The 16,865-nt window shown below is 50.0% G+C and overlaps 1 protein-coding gene and 1 long non-coding RNA gene across 7 annotated transcripts in view; one reads left to right on the top strand and one right to left on the bottom strand.

The window, feature by feature from the left end:
• Nucleotides 1–3,408, bottom strand: part of SMARCD3 (SWI/SNF related BAF chromatin remodeling complex subunit D3) — a 58,524-nt gene extending 55,116 nt beyond the window's left edge. For 2 of the 5 annotated variants that reach the window (XM_015852799.3, XM_085540842.1), the window contains exon 1: nt 3,103–3,259. In XM_015852799.3, the coding sequence (XP_015708285.2) occupies nt 3,103–3,180 (78 nt within the window). In that variant the 5' untranslated portion in view covers nt 3,181–3,259. Of the gene's footprint in view, nt 1–2,673; nt 2,964–3,102; nt 3,260–3,279 lie in introns of those variants that run through there. The other 3 variants (XM_085540838.1, XM_085540840.1, XM_085540839.1) reach the window with 3 other exon arrangements.
• LOC107308716 (uncharacterized) lies at nt 3,406–10,115 on the top strand. Of its 2 annotated transcripts, none has more exons than XR_004306249.2 (2): nt 3,406–3,546; nt 6,238–10,115. It is a non-coding gene; the product is annotated as an uncharacterized LOC107308716 (long non-coding RNA). The 2 variants fall into 2 exon arrangements; XR_001552876.3 differs by lacking the exon at nt 3,406–3,546 and adding an exon at nt 4,742–5,578.
• The last annotated feature ends 6,750 nt before the right edge of the window (nt 10,116–16,865 follow it).

The raw sequence follows: 16,865 nt of genomic DNA, 5'->3' as shown, positions 1-16,865 counted from the left end.
TACACAGAAGGTGATATGAACTAAGAGGTATATGGTAAGTACAGGAAAGTCCCAATAGCTGAGAAAGAGTCCAGGACTTCCATAGGCACAGCTTGTGAACAAAACTCAAACAGATTGGTTTTGGAAGGAAGACAAAGTGGGAACAGAAAAAGGACAGGGATACAGAACAAAAAGGGTCAAAACAACCACACAAGAAAATGAACCGCTCAGCTGCCTCCTGAGTGAAGATAATGCAGCAAAGTCCACAGTACAAGCACCAAAGATGGGAAGATTTCTGCAACTGAGTCGCAAAAGGACACAAGTCTGGACAAGAGCTTTGACAAAATACGTGCTACGGATCTTCTCAAGGTTATACGTGAAGATCACTATTTGAGAAAGAAAAAAAAGACAAAGACAACACCCAGTGAAGGGACACAGACAACAGAGAAACTGACATGGGAGAAACTGAGGAGCACCCTGCAGGAATTAACAATTTGGTTTGGGTCAACAAGTAGATACCCAGAGTGAGATGTCACAAGGGCAGCCTGAAGTGTACTGCAGTAGAAAACACAACAGGAAAAAACATATAGGCATAAAGGTGGTCATTAAAGCTGAATTTATCCATAACAGTTCTGGAAATAGAGCAGAGGGGCGAAAGTGACAGTGAAGGATGATGAAGCCTGTGCAAAAAATCCTTCTTCCCACAGATACAGCGTGTGAGGCCCTGATCAACAGACCAGGAGTTAGAGAAATCTAAGGAATAACTGAAAGAAAGGCGGTCTTTTGAAAAGAACTGCTCAGCAGAGGTGTAACAAACTACTCCAGCAGGGCGAAGTATCACACCTGAGGCTTCTCACCACTGAGATCTGACAGCACAGAGGGATCCTATCTGAACCACACAAAGGGAAGAAGATCTCTTCTGAGCCGGCAGCATGGGAAAGAACAAAGGCAAGATGAAACACACAAGAGCAAAGGGCGAAGTGACCTTAGCAGAGAAACACATGTTTTCAGAAAGATCAAATAAACCCAAAATCTAACAGCTCTCAGTAAATAGTGCAAAATTCTCCTTTCTATTTAATTCTTCAAACAGTACATTTTTTTCTCATGGCATTCTATCCCTGCTTATACACTCCCATTTCTGAAAATGAAACAATAACGATAACAATACCTGCAGTAATCAAGACAGATCATTTTGCCAAAGAGAGAACAAAAAAACCCAGTAATTTGAAGAGGAGATTTTCCCTGGAGTGGAGGCATAACCTGATTCCAAGGCATGCTGGAAAACTTTACTCTTCAACTTGAATCTTCAAGGAATTGATTCAGATGCAGACAGGCCGCGTGCGGTGATGAGGCTGCAATATCTGCACTCGGGGTAACGGCTCGTTCTTTTATTCGATAGGATATGTAAACAGGTAAATGAAGTTGCAACTTTGGGTCTTTTGTAAGCAATGGAAGACTGGCTGCCTCAACCTGTTTTGACCAAAATGAGCCTGAGGTCAGGAAGAAACTAGAAGTGAAGAACAAACACGGAAGCAAAAGCAGAACCAAAGGAAATAATCATGGAGGGGCGCAGAGGGTCCTACAAGAGCAGCTCAGGCAAAGAGTGATGGACAAGAAGTTCTGTTTCCCCTGACAGGCAGTGGAAAGGTAACAACCAGATGCAGGTACTCAGGCAATGCGGATACCAAGTGAGATGCCTCTCATGGAGAAACAGGCAGTGCAGACAAGTCAGACTTTTCTAGCACCCAAATAACTAATGGAAACAAGTTCTGCTGCATTAATTCTGGTATGAATTAACATTTCTCATGCTTAAGAGGCCAGCAGGCTCCTTTCACATCTACATGGGAAAGAAGCAGGGTCATCCAACTGTCTTAGCAACTCTTGGAAATACCAAAGGAAGAGCAGTGTTGTGCCAACAGAAGCCTTGGAAAAAGAAACAGCTACCCACGTGCGCAGCCCTCCCGGGATGCCTGCGGCCCACCCAGCTACAGCCACCCTGAGCCAGACCATCTTAACCAACACATGTGTTCACAGCACAGCTACTGCCACAGATCCGCACACCTGCTTCTGTCATATCTGCCCATCCAGCCACAGACTGCTGATGTACATCGGCACCGCTCTGCCTGCTCACTGCTCTCAGGGAGCAGAATGCCATCTAAAAGTCCTTCACCCTGCAAGCTCATCATAGCCAGGCTCTGCAGTACACAAGAAAGATCCAATACATTTGGAGCAAGCCTGAATTATGGAGACAACCCAGAGGCCTGCAGCGAGCTCCCGAGATTCCTTTGTACAGGAACACGCCGCGGATGTCTTCAAAAAGGTGTCACAGAAGGTGCCAGAACGCTCAGGAGAGAAAACACGCAGGGACTGTCTCCATCTGAGCTATATCTGCGTTTCCTGGGTCTTATTTCCTTAAAAGTGTATCAGCACGAGACATCCGAATGCTATAAATGGTGGTCGCTTTCAACCATCAGTCATTTAAAGAACATCGTTTCTCCTGGCAGCAAAACAAGGTTAGCGTATCCCCTTAAATGGAGATCAAAGACCTGATTCCTTAAACAAAAGCTGGCGATTTTTTAAAGACCTGAGTGATTCCTTTAATTAAGCGCGGCAACCTGACGTTCCCTCGTGGGTGAGCGCCCATCGCCTGGCAGAGATCCGCAGCGCTAATCTCTCCAAGCCCCTGAAAGTCACCTGTTAAGTAGCCAGCGGATACATCAGAGCCAAGGCTGGAGACGAGAACCAGAGGCAGCGCCACACGGCCGCGTCGGACCAGCATCAGGATTGCTTTTCAAAACACAAGTTTGCTTACAGAACAAAGTGTCCTACGAGCCCGTTTGGGTCAGACGCGGTGCAGATCCCGCACCGTGACGAGGCTCGGGAGCACGCTATTCACCAAGCACGGAGAATCAAAGCAGCAATCACAGCACGCAACCCCCCAGACAAAGCCGTATAGCAACGAATCGGTCACATCGTGTGCACCGGCGGCCCCGCGGCTCTCGGGCAAGGCGGGGAGCGGCGCCCCACGGTCGCGCAGCAGGGGCCGCTCCAGCCCGGCGCAGCCTCCGCTCTGCACTCATCCCTCGATCCGGAGCCAGCAGCTCGCTAACTTTCCCGACTCACCACCCCATGGACCAGAAACTCAAAAAGTTTGCTTTTCGTAGCTTTGCGAGCCCCTCCTGTAACTTCGTCTGTAGCCATCGGGGTCTGCTCAGCCTCTCTCACTCTCTCTCTTCCTCTTTCTTTCCCTTTTCTGCCTTTTTCTCCAACTCTCCCCTCTGAGTCCTGCTGGGCTCTCACACTTCTAATAGCGCGGAGTGGGGAGGGGGCCCCTTCAGGGCCTTCCTGACGGCCCACTCGCGCTCGGCCTCAGCTGCTGCATTCCTCCACTGATAAGCCAGAAATAGTTTGCGCTGCCGGGCTCTGCGTGTTTACTCTGCGGGGACAGAAAATCCCGCTTTTTAAACCTCTCTGTCCAAACACCCGAGATAAGAGCCAGGCAGATTGAAAACACGTCCCGGCCTTTCGCGGCGGAGCCGCAGCCGCTCCTCCTCGGCGCAGGGGATGGTAAATTCTGGGGCAAGGGGGAGGGGGCGGCCTCGGCTCCCGGGGAGTTTTCCCATTACAATATGCGGCGGGAGAGCGGGGAGAAACAATGGCTCCCCCCGTTCGCAGCGCTCCGCCCGCGCCGCGCTCCAGGCCCCGTCCCCGGGGACCGCCGGCAGCGGGCAAACATTCGCTGGCGGCGATTCCAGCGCCAGGATGAGAACGGCCCCTGCGGCGAGAAGAGGCGGCGGGAGGCGGAGAGACGGGAGCGGGCAGGGACGGAGCGGGGGAGAAGGGATGGGGGGCGTGCGAGCAGCGGGGGCGGCGGGCAGCGGGCAGCATGGCAGTATGGCAGTATGGATGTATGGCAGTATGGCAGTATGGCAGTATGGCAATATGGATGTATGGCAGTATGGCAGTATGGATGTATGGATGTATGGCAGTATGGCAGCACGGCAGTATGGCAGCATGGATGTATGGCAGTATGGCAGCACGGCAGTATGGCAGCATGGATGTATGGCAGTATGGCAGCACGGCAGTATGGATGTATGGCAGTATGGCAGTATGGCAGCATGGCGGCGGCCCCGCCCGGGGCCATCTCTCCGGGGCTCTCCGGCCCCGCTACGCCCCGTGTGACTGACGGCCGCAGACGCCGCGATCCCCGCAGCTCGCCGTTGTGCTGCCGCAGCTCGCGGCTCCTCGCGCACAGCCCCGCGCGGCACCACGAGACCCCGCGGCCCATCGGGGGGGAAGGGGCCTCTGCAGCGCTTCTCGGCGGCCCCTCCGTGATGGAGAGCGGCAATAACGGCTCTGCGGTGCACAGCGGCAATAACGGCTCTGCGGTGCACAGCGGCGTGGCCGTGGGGCTCTGCTCACCGCGGTGTGTGCGGCTGGAGGGGGCTGCTGCCTCCCGTCCGCCTGATACAGTGATAGAGGTGTTGCCAGAGGGGTTTGTTCTGTTCCTCTCCTTGAGATTGATGTCTATAGACTCTGAATTTCTTGGCAAGGCTGCAAGTAGAAGGGAATCAGAGGGGAACCTGAATTGAATAAAATCGCTGCTCTCACCCAGTGGTTAAAAACAAGCACCAAAAAGACACTGAATCGGGCAGCAGCGAGGAGCAGCCCATGGCGATCACACGGCATCGTGTGCGCGGGGACTGAGGAGCAGCCTCTGCTGATGTTCAAGGTGACCCCGGCCCAGGCAGCGCCGTGTAGGATAGCGCAGCAATGACAGCGTTTGGGCTGTGGGGGCTGCTCTCAGCGCCCTCCCCCTTCCGCTGCCTCGGACACACCCAGCGCAGCAGCGCAGCCTCGTTCGGGACACGGACCGAGCTGCTGCTGCGGCTCCGAACGACCCGACCCGGCCGCACGTGGGATCTGGCACCGAGCTGTGTGTGTGTGTGTGTGTGTGTGTGTGTGTGTGTCAGCACGGCGGCGCTGCCCCGCGCCTGCGAGGCTGCGGTCCCCAAAGCACGCGGTGCCACGAGCCCCATCCGTGAGCCCGTTACTGCTCCCGGCAGCCGACGTGCCGCCTTTCTGCGGGCTGCGCTGCGCAGGGACACATCGCTCCCCCTGCAGCGGCGCTGCCGACACAAACCGCATCCGCCGCTATTCCCGCTCCTAACGGAACGGCACCGAACACGTGCGTGTCACCGGGAAGGCTCCGGGCAAACGCCCGCTAGAAGCGGCGGCATCTCGTGAGCCGCGGCCCCGCCCGCGAAGGGCGCAGTCAGTGTTCGCCGGACGGAGCCCGTCGGCCCCGAGGCCTCGGATCGGGCCCGGCGCTCTAAGGGCGCGGTTCCGGTTCGGCGCGGCGCGCGGTCCCCCCTCGAGTCCCCCCGCGCTGCTCCGCCAGCTCCGCCGGCACCGAATGGCCACGGCGCGCCCGGCACGGGCAGGGAGTGCGCCAGCCGCCAGCACGGGAGGGCGGCGGGACGGGTCGGGACGAGCCGCCTCCGGGTCCGCGCCGAACCCGACTGGGCCGCGGCCGGACCCATCACGGGTCCCGCGAGCCCCGGGCGGCGCTGCGCATGCCCGGCGCGGCTCCGTGAAGGTCAGCGGCGGCCTCGAGGGGACGCGCGGGCGGGGGCGGCCGGGCCGAGGGAGGGAACGGCATTAACCCTTCCCACGGCGTTCATTAACCCTTCCCACGGCATTAACCCTTCCCACGACATTCATTAACCCTTCCCACGCCGCGCCCGGCAGAGCCCCGGGCCCACGACCGCCGTGCGGGCAGAGCCGAGGCGCCGAGGGGCGGCGTGGCCGGGCACGTGGCGGTGATTCCCGCAGCGCCCCGCGGTCCGTTCCTATAATCGCCGGCGCCGTCCGCCGGGTGTCGGGGCGCAGGGTGGGGTTTGTTCGTGGCTTTGATCCGCTCCAGATAAAGCCACGCGAGCAGCTGCTCCCGGCTCAGCCGGAGGCGGCATCCTGCGGGATGGGGGCGAAGCGTCACCGGATTTCAAGTGAATACAACAGAATAAGGATTGTCCTCTATGGGGATGTTCCCAGCTCTATGGGGAGAGGTACGAAGAGCGTCGGAGAAGCAGGTCGGCCTCCAGGAAAGGAGGGAGCTGCGGACACACTGTAGCCTTACACGTAACGAGACTGAAAGGACAACGGTTATGGACCAGTAACACTCTGCGCTTAGTAACTGTAGCTCACAAAGTCCTACAGGAAACACTGTAACTCGCTTTTCTTTTTCCCTTTTCGCAGTCGCAGGCCGCGGTACAGCTGGATGGAACCGACCGGCCCAGCGTCACCTCGATGACAGTTACATTGATTTCTGCGATTCTTCCACTCCCACAATATTGAGAAGGGAGACTCGTGTAAAATGCACTCACACAACAAATGGACGCAGGTTACAGCGCATGTCTTCTCTCCAGAGAAAAACCATACCATTTCACTTGAAATTCATTTTTTCCCCAATTTCCCCCCGTGTATTTTCTTTCAGAAGTGTAGAAAACCAACGTAATTTGCTGCTGTTGTTTTTTAAAGCTGCCTGGCTCAACCCAATTCTCTCCCTTTCCCAGCTGCCACAGCTGCCCTGCAGCTGCCTGCCATGTCTGGCCCTGATGGCAGCGGCACGGACAGACCCTGCAGTGCTTGTGTTCCTCTCCATCCCTCCATCGCTCCCTTCAGCCTCACTTTGTGCCATGTCCTTTACTCACTTTACTCAGGTTTCAAGGAAAGCTGACATTCGTCCTCCTTATCTGGGCTGTAGGAAGCCATCTTTTCTCCCACAAATTTGCTTAGTTTGTTTTTACTTCTTTGCTATTTTCAGCTATGCTGGTCGGGCTAAAAAAGCAGAAACACAAGTTGTGGGAGGGGAGGAATATGTTTGCATCTGCATTTGATTTTTTAATCAATAGTAGTTAAAGAAATACATCAAGATTGCTCTAAAAGGGCTGGTTTCTCTCATCCGATTTTCACTTAGGCTCAGAAACTTAAAGCATAGTCTCATAAAACATCCAGAGTTGGAAGGGACCTGCAGGGGTCACTGAGTGCAACCCCCAGCTCAACACAGAACCGCACACAAATCAGACCCTGTGTTGGAGACCATTGTCCAGAGGCTTCTTGAACTCCTGCCCATCAGGCTGTGGGCACAGCCTTTCCCTCACCTCCACCTGACTCCCATGACAGCTCCATGCTGTTCCCCCAGGCGCTTTCGCTGCCAACAGAGAGCAGAGCTCAGTGCTGCCTGTTTGTGCCCTGTGGGAGCTGCAGGACCACGAGGGGCTGTAGGACCACCATGAAGAGCTGTAGGCTGCCATGATGGCCACCCGGGCACTCTGTTGGCTCATGTTCAACTTGCTGTCAATCAAAACCCCCAAATCTCCTCCAGCAGGGCTGCCACCCAGCATCTCATCTCTGGTATTCTCAACAGTTTTGGGATTTATGCAGTATTGCACAAAAAAAAACAGAGACAGAAAATATCCTGAGCTGGAGGTTCTGCATATTCTAAAGAAATGGTAACCTGTTCCTGAGTTCAGAATTATTCAATATCCCCATTAACAATATAGATAATGAACTAGAGAGCATGCTGGTTAAATTTCCTAGCAAGATATGGTTTGCAGTGGTCACAGGTATGTTGTGAGAGAGAATCAGAACTAAAATCCCAAAAGACTGGGCATGTAGTTTGAAAGAGCAGGACATAATGCAATCAGAAAGAGTGCAGGCTTTCAGACCGAGCCATGAATCAACAGCTGCATAGACAGACAAAGGAGAAACAGCCACAAGGCTGCTGCAAATATGGAGAAGAGCTACTCTGCATATTCACAGTGCAAGAACCAACAGATTGCAATTTCTCCCAGGAAGATTCAGATATGAAAGAAGAGTACAGCAGTAAAAGTAGAAATGTTCTGGGATATTTTTTCCAACAGGGATGGATTTAAACTCAAAGATGGCAGATTTAGGTTGCATACAAGGAAAAAATCTATTGCAGTGAGGGTGGTGAGGCTCTGGAACAGGTTGCCCAGATATATGGTTGATGCCCCATCCCTGGAGACTTTCAGGCTGAGGCTGGATCAGGCCCTGAACAACCTGATTCAGCTGTGGTGTCCCTGTTCATACAGGGGAGCTGTACTGAACGGCCTTTGGAAGTCCCTCCCAACCCTAAGGATTCTATGATTCTATGACCTCTATAACTGAAGGTCTTTAGGAAGATGTCAGACAAGCATCTGCTTTGAGTGATGCAGCTGATGTTGATTCTGATGTGGAGCAGGTCAGGTGATGAGCTGATTCCCACTGGTTTCTTTCACCCCATTTGCCCATTTGCCTCCATAAACTGCATGGAATTTAGTGAGACAAAGATGTGACCTTCTCTACCCAGAGTGGTTTGCCTTGATTAGCTTCACAGTAATGCTTCAAAACAAGTGTAAGGTGATCAAAAAGGGTCCCTTAAAGTTTTGGTTGTAGAAAAAGGACACGTATGTGGCCGCTGCCAGTTCGCCTTGAAACTTACCAGGTACCATACAGCTCTTATACTGCAGCCTTTCACATTTTCCTTGACCTTCAACTACCATTCTGCATTACTGTCTATAGACATATCACTTCACGTTACACCTTTCCACTGGGTTCTAAAATCTATTTGCAATGAAGAAATCCAATGAACAATTTGTAGCAAGCATAAAGAAAAAAAGGCTTGAAGTAGAGGCAGTAAAGAATAAATAAAAGTAAAAAGAAGTTTGTTTTTCTATAGTTTCCAAACGTAACTGCAGAAGTAAGGAGATCATTAAAAACATATGACCTGATTATCGTAAGAGTAATCACAGACAACAGCAGGGAGAAAAAGATCCTTAATAATCTCCATCTACTGCCCCCTAGACCAAAAAAAAAGGCAGGTACTTTATGGCACCTGATGAGAGTGATGTGTTGGGGTGTGTTTGGTGGCAGCACCATGAAGGATTCACTCACAGTCACAGATGGACCAAACACAGAGGAGGGAATTGCTGGGCCAGTAAGGCTGGTGCTGTATAATCAACAGTGGCCACATCATAGACAGACATTTACTGCACTGCACTTTAAGCCTCGGTCTTATTGGACAACTGCTACAAAAAAAGTTCTCAGAATGACTTTTTAAGTCTGTCTGACTATTTGTCATTTGTTCATCAACTTTGGCCTTCCTTAAGCCTAACATTTCCAGCTTGGGGCATTCATTTATGGACAGCAGTCACAACCCACACTGTCGCCCTTTGCCAGGCTAAACAAGGGAGGCCCATAGGTGGTCTCTTCAAACAGAAATGCCCACTTCTATCATTTCATCAAGTTTTCTTAAGTCCTGGTTAATCTACCCAGAGCACAGGTAAACAGCACTGTACCTATATTCTGAAAGGCACACCTATAGTGGTGTGGCATTGATACTCCTCTTACCAGCACAACCCTCTGTGAAACTTTCCATGATCCACAACCACTTTCCACAACATTATGACAGTGACAACTGCAAATTCCGCTGCAGTACATGTGCAGCAATACACAGGGTTGTTTGTCTCACTGCCATTAGGAAAGCCTTCAGCTCGCAGTGCTGACTGCTGCTACCAGCCCTTTAGAGCACAGCTGTGAGCTGCACTCTCATCAGAGACTGATTTCAGCTTGTTGGTCTTCAGAATCATTCAGTTCAGTGTAATAACTGAGTCTCCTGCTTCAACAGTCCCTGTATAGTTTGCATCAACACTTTTCATTGCTACGCTTCCTGTTATTTGTGCCATGGGTTCTAGTGAAAAATATCAAATGCCATTACAGCAAAGATCATTCCTGAATAGCAAGCAATGCCTTTTGCTTCATTTTTCTTACCTGCCTTGCCATTCTTCTATGATTCCCTGCCTCCTGAATCTCAAGGGCTTCACTGAAGTCCCGTTAAATAAGACACACTTATTCCTTTTTGCTGAAAATTAGCCAGAAATCCACTAACTTAGTAAACTTACACAACTCTTTTATCCCATTTACCATTTATGTCCTCCTCATGCTCAGTTATTTTATTTTCCCTTAGGATTACAGCAGTGCAACTGCCCAGAGTGTTTTTGCCCATCTGCAACATAGGAAAACAAACTGGATTTCCTCTTTCCTTATTAGGAAAATATATTTTTTGAAAGCCCCTTCCGATTAATAATGCTTTGATTATATCCTAGCCTTACTGAAATGGTTTGAAAAGAATCTGTAGTTTGAGCAAATCAATAATGAGTAAATACTGAGGGATGCATTCATATACAAAAATATGTGAGACGTGACAATCTTAGGAAGCACAGAGAGACTGCGGGAGGCACATAACCAAAGAAGGAGAACAGAGCAATCTTGGCATACAGTAATAAATTCACCTCTCATTTCAGCTGCACTAACAGAACAGTTATTAGGTGAATAAAATCACAACAGTCTGGGAGCACAATGGAGCTGAGTGGGATAAGTAATAATAGTAATTATTTTTTTAAAAAAATTAAAAAACAACCAGAAACTCTACTGCCAAACAAGCCTGAGTGACTTTTTAAATTATTTTATTTGGCAAAATAATCACAAAAGTATGAAAAGATTTCCCTTGAGAAAAGTAAATCCTAATCTCGAACAGGACATTATCACAGCAGACATCAACGGCTTCCAGAAACGGCAGCCAGTGGTAAAACAGCAAAAGAAACTTAAATGTATTGCAGGGAAATGTGCCTGAAATCCTGACTGTGAACATACAGCGCACAGTGTCCAAGCAAAATAAAACTTAGGTGAACGGTTATAAGCAAAATGTCACAAATACGATAAGGATGGGTGGAAGACAAGGAGCTGCCGGCAGCTCTGGGCTGTTCTATGCAGCTTTTTGTCTATTTGTTGGGTTTTTTCTTTCTTTCATTTTTTTTACCATCTTCAAAGATGTAGGAGGAGACGTGGGGAAACTTTCACAGCCATTTGGGTCGAAAGACAAAAAAAAAAACCAAATGGCCATTAAAATATTAGGAGATTTTGGCTGGAAAAACACAAGACAGCAGTGGAAGTGAAGGAGCTGCGATACGCCTATAGCAGCAGGTAGGACATTTTCTAAACCTTCCAGCTTTCTGTTCTCCTGGTATATAAATACACTTGAAGTCAGGAATACGGAAATGCCGGGCACAGCTGCTCACGGCACAGTGACACGATTGCAGTGCTCAGGCTGTAGCTGGACAACGTGCTTTCAGATGAGCCTTTTTTTTTTTTTGAGCAACCCAGTGCTGCAAAAGCAGCAAACTGCCGCCTGCAGCACCAGGCAGTGGTTTCCCTCCTTATAATAGGCACGACATGTTGGCAGGCAGCAGCTCACAGTAACAAACTCCATTTGGCAATGAGGTCACTAAGCCATATAGTAACACACTGCCTATGCTCCCAAGGGGACGAGGAACATAAATGATGGCACAAGTTAGTTGTAGTAGACCTCAAAAATGCTGGGGTTAGAAGAAGCATTAGTGGAATCCTTCTGGTGTGCAGTGCTTTACAAAATGAATAATTTACACTGCTTTTGCTAACAATTAGCCGGTAAGGCTCAGATAGAGGTGTTTCTATGTGAACTGCGAGGAGAAGAGCTACCTGCTATAGGCTATATCACATAATTGTCACAGTTTTCACACTCATGGTAATCAGCTGTGACTCTGGCCCAAGATTTCTTGGTGGTACAGATAAAAGCAGCATGGTCTCTGGCCTTTGCAGTTTGCAAATGAAGTTAGTAGATGGAAATAGCAAGAGTGTGCAAAGGGAGAGCAGCAGTCTCCATGACGGGCAGCGGACCCAGCACAGCAGCTGTCTTGCTGTGCTTGTTTTGAATGGCTACCAAGTTCCTTTGCTGCACACCCCATCATCAGCACCTGTTTCCTGACCAATTTATACTCAGCCTGCAACTTGAAACCATAGAAACAACGTGCTTGTGGGGAATTTGGACTGCCCTGCTCTCTCTTGGGAAGCAAGCGTGCTTCATTCCTCAGTCGCCCCAGTGCTCACATACTTCAGACAAGCTGGACACATTGCACAGCAAGGCTGCTTGTAAAAGCAATAGCAAATACTAAGGAGTAAATATCTGCTAACGTTGTACAGGGGAAGGGATTTACAGTTTTAAGTTGTAAGCTCAAAGATACAAAAAATAGAAAAATATTCCTTTAAATTTCTGTAGCGAAGATCCCAGCCAATAATCTGGAGTATGACACTCACCTAGTCTAAGTATGAAACAAAGTTAAAAACATAGCATAAAGCTGATGTAATGGAAAGTCCGTCGCAAATCCTTCATAAGAAATAAGGGATGAGGGATATTGGAAGAGAAAAAACGCAAGCATAAAAACAACCAGTCATTGGCATTTAGAAAAGCTTCATTTGGTTATAACGTAACTGCTTCCTCTGTTGCTTCATCTGATTTGTCACAACTCTTCCACTTATCCAACTGTTTTAATGCTTTTTTTTTTTCCTTCAGTTTCTCCACCTCCTACGGACATTGGAGTCAATCCCTCTTTCCCCCAGTCCAACTCCTGCCATTGCACATCTCACCACTGCAATCCAATCCTAAAATCCAGTTTTTATGCATCATATATTTGATGACCTCACACCCTCCATGACAGCTTTGCCATGTGCTTATCATGTCACTTAACACCAACAAGTGCTGTAATTCATCAATCACAAATCCTCTTCAGAAACTTCAGCTATAGGCCTACAGCCCCTCCTTGTTATGGCCTTTTTAAAGGCTCTGTTTTTTGCTGTTTCCCCCTTTATATGTTAACTTGATTTATCTGTCCACCAGTTCTGTGGATCCTCTTGCATGCTTGTGGGACACAGATCTGATACTTCAAACCAGAGCCCAGGATACCTTCAGAAAATGACTCCATTGTGTCTGGCAGCTGCTGGACTGCGTGCAATAAAAATAGTTTCTAGCAGTTTCTAATCCTGTAGCAAACTCCCAGCATAAAAATGATGAGGATCCTGACTGCAGCTGGGACCCAAAGACAAAGCATGGAAGAGAGCAGGTAGGAGTGAAGCACTTGAGCAGGAGCTGGGAGCAGATGGCCTCCAGAAGTCCCTTCCAACCTCAGCCATTCTGAGACTGTGAATGGTGCATCAGCTGTATGGGTCAGAATTAGCAGGCTGAGGAGTACAGGTAGTGTTATAGTCTGCCACAGAGGCAAACAACCTGAACAGTCCTCATATTTACAGGCCCTTATTCCCATAGGACACATTTACCACCCCAGTATCTGAAGAAGGGACAACACAGAAGGGCACAGGCAGCCAGGGAGGAGCAGTGTGAAGGTCAGGGGCAACCTTGGCTGTGACCAGGAGATGGAGGTGATCAGGAACATGAGGGAATGGAGCAGAGCAGAACAGGGTCACAACCCTAGACTTCAGGAGAGCAGACTTTGGCCCTTTTGAAGATCTGATTGGAGGATCAGTGGAGGGCTGCAAAGATGGTGGGGCCAGGGGCAGCACCCCACTATTCACAGCTGACCCCTGGGAGGCTCCAGGATCAGACACCTGACGTGTGGGCTGCCCTTGCTTCAGGTACAATCAAAGAGGAGCCCACAGCCTGCGCTGCTGAGCTCTGCAAAGAGCCGTCCCTGCAAAGCGCTCTGCATATTGCCATGGGAACAGACTCGTGCCTCTGCTGTTGCCGAGGAGACACAGCACAGCACTGAGCCTGGCGAACAGTCCCCAAAGCACTGCAGCATCCCAAAGACCACGAGCAGTTTCACACAAGCACCTCCCTCCCCGTTAACCACATCCATCCTCCTCCCCATTCCCATTTTCCGCCAGCTCTAAGCACTCAGACACAACGTTTCAGTGTCTCCCAAATAATCAGCTTTGATATCAGCTTTTACAATGACATTGCCCACCCGAACACCTCCATGTGCCTGGAGTCTGTCCTCCCCACAACTCCTTCCTTCAGTACAGATCTGCTATTAGCAGCTGGGTGACAAAACCAGCGTCTCTCTCCTCTGTCTCCCCTCACTTTCGCTATTTTTGAACAGAAAATCAAAAGAAAGGTCCAAACCCAAAGGGCTCAGTGAGCACTACAGGCCTCGGTGGGCACTACAGGCCTCGGTGGGCACTACAGGCCTCGCTGGGCACTACAGGCCTCGTGCTGTCCGCGCTGGGCGGAGGGAGGCGCGGACTCCCGCAGTCTCCGAGCTCCGCCTCAGGCCGCGCTCACGGTCCCAGACTGCCGCTGTGTGGCCGCCGGCAGCGCTGACCGCACGACACCGCAGCTCTGCGCGGACGGCCGGGCGGGGGCGGCCCTGCGGCCGGCACGGCGCCCACCGGGCTGGAGCGGGATCGACATCCACATCCTTCCCTCCTCAGACAACATTTACCCGTTCTTTCGGATGGAAGAGAAAAAGGGAAGGCGAAAACAATCCATCCCCAGTAGTCTGCTAGCTGAGAATCGGCAGCTCGGGCAGCGACAAGTGATGTGGGAGCAGCGGGCCCAGCTCTTCCCATATGGGGAGGCAGAACATCTGGAGGCCACGCTCAGAGAGGCAGTGGATGGAGTCTCCTATAGTGGGGACGCCTTGAAACGTGGGATCTTTGGCAGCAGAAGGGCTTTTTCTCCCTTACAACCGAACTTACAGAATCAGTGCCAACAACAGTCCAGAGGAACGAGCTCCACGCTCCAAGGGAGATCTTGGAGCCGCCCGGGCTGGATCGTGCATTAACACCCCGAGAAAAAGGCAGGTCAGACCATGTCAGACCCACCTGCAGTTACCAAGGCAGTACCTGCCTGTGAGATTTGCTGTCACCAGAGCTTCATTGTTGACAGATCCTGATCCAGAATGTTTCAGGAGAGCATTAAGGCTTGTCCAGGCCTTGAACCCACCCTGCCCTCATCCACAAACAGCTGCATTGACTCAGGAGCCCAACAAATCAAGCCCATTCTGAGGCAGGGGTGAAGGACCAGGGACCCCAGGTCATCCTGACCTTACAGGTACAGAGGAAGGGTTGGGTAGGAGCAGATTTATCTATCTATGCTAAGTGCTATGTGATACGCATTTCAGATCAAGAGCCCATGCCTTCAGATAAAACAACACAGCTATTTTCCTCACTGAGGTTCTCCAAAACAAGGACAAAACCCTTCTATCTCTCTCGGGTAAACTAAATATAGTGAGTCCTCGTGGCCACCCACTACAAAACAGCATTAACTACACCTTTAATCTCTTCACATGTCTCTTCTGAACACTTTCATACTCCAGAAGGCTTTTGAAAGTACAGCTATTTGAAATGGAATCTGTATTACTGTAAAATGTGGTCATGTCCCAAGAACGGCATCCTTCTTGGACCCTGTTTTCATTCTTCTATTACCACACTCCTAAAGGCCATTTGCACCTATACAAATTTGTCCTTGTTTATTTCTCACTCTATGATCCTTGCATGTTTCTCCACTAAAAACTGAGCACTAAAAGGAACCCAATGTATAAATCAACTATATAAAGAGTCCACATCGGCTGTTAAAATGCAACCTTACCCAGTATTCACCACTGCACTAATTCTATCATCTTACATATCCTTCCACATACTTCCACCTGCATCCAAGGACTCAGATTACTCCATCACCTCAGTGCCAGCACAGCCCTGCTTCTGATCAACTGATGCAGTCTGTAAGCAAGGGTGTGAACCAGCCAAGAAATAAATACCACCCACCTGTGCACTGTGCAGCCCTGTGAGGTCTTCAGGGAGTGCACACAACAGCAGCTTTCCCCAAAGGGAGATCTGAGCCCCTGAGTATCTGAGCCTGTGAAACCTAAAAAATCTTATCACTGTCACTGGATGTACACAGAAAGATAAAATCCAGAAGTGGGTGGTAAAGTAAGTGGAAGTGTAACAACAATCTGTACAGTGTGTTGTCACAAGGTGGTACTTTGAGGTAATGCTGGAATGAAATGTGACATGTTGGGCACAGCTATCTGAACCTCACCTGATTTAAACTGAAAACAAAAAGAAACAAAAAACAGCCCACAATCAAAAAGGAAGCAGGAACCACAAATAGCTCGCTAGGAAGACAAGAGCTGGTGCCAAGCTGACAGTGCCTCATTTATGTCCTTACAACAACAAGTCCTGGATTTTCAATTATCTTTCACTATTGCTTCCTTGCTGGGCACCCAAGTGTCTCTGCTTTCAAAACAGAGATAGCATTATCTACCTTCCCTACAAAGACGAAAAGAAAACCTGAAGGGATGGGCATTTCTATTCCTGGCCAACTGAACTGTGTTTATCAAAATGAACACACAGCATTACAGGAGCCTTAACTCACACCAAGTCTGTGTGACATGATCGCAAGTGTCTACTTAATGGCGTTCAAAGTGAAGGAACTCTTTGTGGGGCAGCAGATATCAAGAGATGATGGTAAGGAAATGCCTTTTAAAGAGAAAGATGCACCCACGCCAGGTGAATTCAAATATTTCTGTTGGAAGTGACCTACAGAGATCACCCAGCCCTGAGTGCTTCAGGGCTAACCAAAGGCTACAGCATATCACTGAAAGCATCACCCATCTGCATCCCGAGCACTGACAGGCATGGGGCACTGACCATCACCCCGGGAAGCCCACTCCGGTGCCTGAGCACCATTACAGCACAGAGATTTTCCTGACGCCGTGTCTGGCACAGCTCTGTGCCATTCCTGCACGTCCTGCCAGTGCTTCCAGGAGCAGAGCCCAAAGCTGCACACAGTGCTCAAAGAGTGGCAGCACCTGCACCAAACCCAGCGGGACAGAAGGCTGTGCTGAGTTCAATGCAACCCAAAATGCAGTTGGCTCTCCTGGCGGCGAGGGCATGCTGCTGGCCCACAGTGCAGCTGATGGCAGCACAGCCTTCTGAACACTGCCTGCTCCTCCCATAGGATAAACATAGACACAAATAGCACACAGTGG

Source organism: Coturnix japonica, chromosome 2, assembly GCF_054131305.1.
Source record: "Coturnix japonica strain WE chromosome 2, WE-NBRP24, whole genome shotgun sequence".
In the NCBI taxonomy this organism is placed as follows: Eukaryota; Metazoa; Chordata; class Aves; order Galliformes; family Phasianidae; genus Coturnix; species Coturnix japonica.
The sequence above is the reverse complement of the archived record's forward strand: the minus strand, read 5'-3'. Positions and strand labels throughout refer to the sequence as shown.